The sequence below is a fragment of the Terrapene carolina genome, unplaced genomic scaffold (assembly GCF_002925995.2).
Source record: "Terrapene carolina triunguis isolate 2854851 unplaced genomic scaffold, T_m_triunguis-2.0 Scaffold58, whole genome shotgun sequence".
Taxonomy (NCBI): domain Eukaryota; kingdom Metazoa; phylum Chordata; order Testudines; family Emydidae; genus Terrapene; species Terrapene triunguis.
In genome coordinates, this window is record NW_020664409.1 from 4,982,574 (window position 1) to 4,988,490 (window position 5,917).

A 5,917-nucleotide genomic window follows, 5' to 3' on the forward strand; every position below is an offset into this window, starting at 1 on the left:
GGACCTGCGGACTGGGCAGGTAAACAAACCGGCCCGGCCCGCCAGGGGCTTTCCCTACACAAGCGGCAACCCCTGTTTGAGAAACCCTGTTATATAGCATCTCCACTATAGTTTCTATGTCCTTTATGCTGCACGGAAATTAGTCTCAAATCCATTGCATACCTGTCCCCTTACTCACAAGAGCACAAGGTAAGAAAAAATAGAAGTCCAAAGTTTATGCACAAGCTGAATGTATCTTGTCAGTGTGTGTCAGGTTGATTTGTATAAACTGTATGGCTCTGACTTCAGTAAAAAGCTTTTAAAACTGAAATAGAGTTAATGCAGGCCATGGGCAGGTTTAATCTCTAGGGCTCTTCAGGATGGTAGAGCACTATGGAGCACTGCCTGAAAGTTGTTATGGCTCAATGTAGGGAAAGGCCACCACAGTTGTCACTAGCAAAGCACAGAGAAAATAATTCTGATACCCCAACATCTAAAAAGGCAAACAATAGCAATCCCAAATAATCAACTTTTTACTCCTATCAGAGATGCCTATATAACAACAATGAATTGGAATCTGTCTATTGTTAAGGGTTGATCTACCTGTGAGTTTCTATAGCTTCGTGCAGGGCTGGCCCTGCAAGCAGGACAAATGATTGCTTGAGGCCATGCCCTAATGGGAATCATGACCCACTTCTACCCTCTGAGCGCAGGGCCAGATGGGGATACAATTCACACAGCCTGATCCCTTCTTGCTCTGGGCTGTGTAAATCAAAGGTCTGGCCTGGAGTTTGCATGTGTCAAGCTTCGGCCCTGTTTTCCTCCTGGGAGTGCCCACACCATTAAAAGTACTGATTCAAATATCTTTTTATTTGTATCTGTAGGAATGTCAGTGACAGCAGAACCTTGCTAATTCAGACTAGTGACTAGAAGCCCTGCTGAGGGATTACTGGATTATACAATTTATCGAGCAAGGAGCCAAAACAAGGGGGTTGAGATTGCAGGCCACAGACAGACTCTTCATTCCCTGCATGCTCCATGAAGGAGGATTTGAGGGTGGGCCCGTGGAGAGACTGGGATATTTGATACAGACAGATCAAAGCCTAGTGTATTACAGAATCTGCAATAGAGGCTCCACAGCAAGTACATGGCTGTTCCAAGTCCTAGCTTCAAATTGTGAAGAAGGATTCAAATAACTCCCCTTTAAAAAAATAATCATCCTGACAGAGAAATGTTTCCTCCTTCTCCTCATAATACTACCTCCTTGTAGTATTTTCCTCCCAAAATTAGTGTAATCTGGGCCTTCGGCAGGGCATGAGTCAGCCCTGGGCCAATAATAATGTTTCTATACATAAAAAATGTTGTGACTTTCAAGTCTGTTACCTAGTGTCCCTGCAGGGCTAGAAATGGGAGTTTTATTCCATGGGAAACAGGAGATTTCCAGCTTCCCAATGAGATACACAGCACTCACTTCCACTCCCAGAAGGTCCAAAGGTCCCGTTAGTATTGTGACACTTTTAGGCACGGAAAAACTGTTTTAGGGCATTTGGGGGATTTTATGGCTTACTCTGATCCCTGTGCAATGGAATTTCTAGCTACTAAGGTACCTTGCTTTACAGGTGGAGGGCTGCAAAAACTAGTCCTAGGAAAAAAGTTCTAAAACTCTCTAAAATATTTTTTAAATGTTCTGTCATATGTGTGACAAACAGCATAAATAATAGTGTGGTTATATCAGCACTCATTTAAGAGTAGCCGCATGACCCACTTCTAGCTTTGCCACTGATACTGCTCCCATCCCAAACTCATGTCAGTACAGCATTTATACCACACCTTCACATATTCACTCTAAATACAGAGCAGTGAATGCACCAGATCTTGAGTGCTGCCATTTATACATACACAGACATTCTAGCAGGTTGCCTCCCAAAATGTTATACTGATTTTCTTACCTCTTGAGGTTCTTGATATTGAGACACTAACAACAGGAAGGCTCTCTGTGCTTGGAAAGCAGCACGTACCATTTCTGCCTATAAGAAGAGGAAAACAAATTAAATTTTAATCTTGGAAGGAAAATAATTGTTAATAGTAACATTAACCTCATCTTTTTAGCATTAACAATTATTCTGTTCCTTCTTTATGCCCTAGTTCCCCCCTACAGCCTTCATTCTTCTAGTTGGTACCTCCAAGTCAAGTGTTATGACTTAATTCTCCCTTTCAGCTTCTAGTCTAACTCCCTGCAGCAGTACAGACTGGCCACAAGACAGTGGCGGTAGGGGAGTCCAGCACCTTACAGGAGGTGCTCAGCTACTGCTAGCAATGGGTCCTCTGTGTTTTTGAACATCCACAAACAAGCACAAAACTTGACATGGGCTAGAATGTACCATCTAATCCTCATTCAACTGCAGATCAGGAGAATCCAATACAGGCATAGACGATAACAAACAGTTCATAAATACATATAGCTACATTTTCAAACAAGCATATCTGTGCTTTCTCCTAGCCAGGGTGGGCAAACTTTTTGTCCTGAGGGCCACATCTGGGTATGGAAATGGTATGGCGGGCCATGAATGCTCACAAAATTGGGGGTTGAGGTGCAGGAGGGGGTGCGGGTTCTGGGGTGGGGCCAGAAATGAGGAGTTCAGGGTGCAGGAGGGGGCTCTGGGCTGGGGCAGGGGGGTTGGGTGTGGGGGAGGGGGCTCTGGGCTGGGGCTGAGGGGTCTGGAATGCGCTGAGGCTGTGCAGGAGGTGGGGTCTGTAATGCGGAGGGGGTTCGGACTGGGGCTGAGGAGTCTGGGCTGGGACTCGTGGGGTGGGGTGAGGGCTCCAGCTGAGGGTGCGGGCTCTGGGCTGGGGCTGAGGGGTTTGAGGTGTAGGAGGCTGGGACCAAGGGATTCGGAGGGCAGGAGGGGGATCAGGGCTGGGGCAGGGGGTCAAGGCATAGGAGGAGGTCAGGGGTGCAGGCTTTGGGCGGCGCTTACCTCAAGCAGCTCCTGGAAGCAGCGGCATGTCCCCCTTCTGGCTCCTATGCAGCTACATGGCCAGGCGGCTCTGCGCGCTGCCCTGTCTGCAGGAGCCGCCCCTGCAGTTCCCATTGGCCGCGGTTCCCGGCCAATGAGAACTGGAGAGCCCCCTGGCTGCCCCTACGTGTAGGAGCCAACGGGGGGACATGGCGCTGCTTCCAGAAGCCGCGCGGAGCCACGGCACACGCGGAGTGGGGCAAGCCCCCGACCCCGCTCCCTGGTGGGAACTCGAAGGCTGGTTTAAAAGGTCTGACGGGCTGGACATGGCCCGCGGGCCGTAGTTTGTCTCCCCCTCCTCCCCCCACAGTCATACACTGTCTCTCATGCTTGGGAGGAGCTCCCATAAACATCCACAAAGCTATCTCATTATCCACCTTCAAAACCCTCCTTAAAACTCTCCTTTACCGTCAAGCCTACAAAAAGCTTGACAACAGCTAGGCTGTTGGTGTGCTGAAACCATGGTGTATAATGCTGACTAATACTTGTCTCATTGTTTCCTTGTACTCCCCTGTTGGTCTGTCTGCATACAGACGTTGTCTCTGTAAGCTCTCTGTGGGGTAGGGACCATCTTAGGGCACCTAGCACAATGGGGTTTTGGTTTCTGAATTCGGTTCTTGGGCACTATGATAATACAACTGAGTAATAATATCAATAAATGAAAAACAGGATGACTAGGTTAAATTAACCTAATAACTGTAGTTTCAAATGGAAATGTACATATTGGTCCTTTTGTTTTTCCCCATTGTCTTTCCTCTATTTATCTGCCCCCCCATCTAAAAATAAAACAAGGAAATTTAAAAAGTCCATGGGAATATAACTTTTGATTGAGATTTTAAATATGAGTCAGGAAATTCAAAGTTATAGCAACAGTAAATCAGACACATTTGCACACATGAATGTTACCTTTAATATCATACCTAGTAACCTCAGATACTTTGTGAGCGAATTCATGTCTGTGGTGTAATGTTGCTGATTTCCTGTATTCCAGGAATTAATCTGGCTTTAGATACTACAGGCTGCTGTGGGTACCAGAATGCTCATGTTCCTGGCATGAGTATTTAAATCTTGACCGAAAGGTTGCGTTAACATAGCCTTTGCAATTAATATAGTATACTTTTATAAGGCCTTTTATTGTCACTGTTTCCTTCCTTCTCCTGGCAATAATATTTAAAGATGATCCTACTTGAGTTCTACTGCATATCAATGTTTCTGGAGGTGTGTTGATTTCATTCCACCATGTCCCTGCGAAGTAACACAAATGCTTCTTCACATTGAGAATGCAGTGTCACTGGCTGTAATCTACCATTGCACTTCCTTTTTTAATCACCTCACAGGCTTGGAACTCTATTTTACACATTTCATTGTCACCTACCTGAGGAGCCCTACAAATCCGTGGATATCTACTTTATATCCGCGGACCATTTTTGCAGCTCGCGGATTGGATGCGGACTCACATTTTGTATCCGCGCAGGGCTCTACCTACCTGGTTCTAACAAACTAGTTATTTACCTAAACAGATCCATTTATTTTTACAGAGAGCTGGTCCTTGAATTGGACTCTTTATTCAATGGGCAGCCAGTGTAGTGACAGTGAGCACAGGGGTGATGTGTTTACAGTGACTTTTGTGGCTGAGCAGATGGGCTGCTGCATTTTGTATCAGCTGAAGCTTTTTAAGTTTTATTTGGCTTCCTTCCCAGATATGAAATGCAGTCTGGAGGTCATAAATGCATGGGTAAACATGGCTAGATTTGTGTCCTACAGGACGAGGCAGAACTTCTGGCTATCTGCGGGTGCCAATGCACATATTTTGCAGCCATGGCTCTCTGGGCATGCAAAATCTTTGGGAGTCCTTTTAGTCTGTTCAAGGCTGGTACACAGATTTCACAATTAGTGGGCAGGTGCCTTCAGTTGAGGTGTATGTTACAGAGGAAGCAGGTTCATCAAAGCACTTCTCTCTTCCTAGCAATCTGCCCTACAGGTGTTCAAAAACACTTCATAGCAAGAGGTGAGGCAACATGATTAATAGATTATGGGCCAGGATGCCAAAGTCTGCCTATATTCTAATCCTGGCTTTGATGTGAGTCCTTAGGCAAGGCACTTAACTTTTCTGCCTCAGTTTCCCCAAGAATAAAATGGGGATGATGACACAATATATTATTACATACCAACCTCAGGGTGTGTTGTATGGACTAATTAGTTGATGACTATACAGTGCTCTGAAGATGAAAATTGCTACAATGACAAGTAGCATTAAAAACAAACAAACAATGAAGCCAATTCCTTTCCTATGGAAGTCTATAGTGCTTCCATTGACTATAATCAGATAAGGAGTGAGTCCTTCTGTACATTCTCAGTAACATTTATCAATACCCAGGTCTCGCAGTAGTGACGCATAGGTCACTGTGAACACCTCCTCCCTATGCTCCACTCACTCTGCTGGCTGCATATTGAATAAAGAATCCTATTCATGGACCAGCTCCCTGTAAAAAGAATGCTGTCTGTTTAGGTAGATAACACATAGGTAACAATGAAATGTGTGAAACAGTCCCAAAGGCTGTGAGGTGTTTAAAAAGGAAGAGCAATGGCATATTACAGACAGTGACACTGCATTTGTCCTACAAAAGGTCACTGCAGAATTCTGGCTCGATTGCTGTACAGGAACATTATACATAGAACCAGATGTTCAAAAAATCGCAGCACCCAATAGCTCCCATTTAAGATCCTAAATAAGAGGCTGGGTTTTAAAAAGAACTCAGGTCCTAATGGCTGTCAATGGGAGCTGCTGAGCTCTTAGCAGTTTCGAAAATCTGCTCCATAATGTACAAGTACAGTAGAGTAAACTATGCATCTAAAAAGCACTGTGGCCTAGTTCTGGCCAGAACTTCCCCTTCTCTGGAGAAAGCATGATGGAAAAACAG

The 5,917-nt window shown here is 45.2% G+C and overlaps 1 protein-coding gene across 3 annotated transcripts in view; it reads right to left on the reverse strand.

The window, feature by feature from the left end:
* CAP2 (cyclase associated actin cytoskeleton regulatory protein 2) overlaps positions 1 to 5,917 on the reverse strand; it is a 92,549-nt gene that overhangs the window by 49,913 nt on the left and 36,719 nt on the right. For all 3 annotated transcript variants that reach the window (XM_026660272.2, XM_026660263.2, XM_026660281.2), the window contains exon 4: positions 1,929 to 2,006. In XM_026660272.2, coding sequence (XP_026516057.1) covers positions 1,929 to 2,006 — 78 coding nt within the window. The remainder of the gene's footprint in view (positions 1 to 1,928; positions 2,007 to 5,917) is intronic.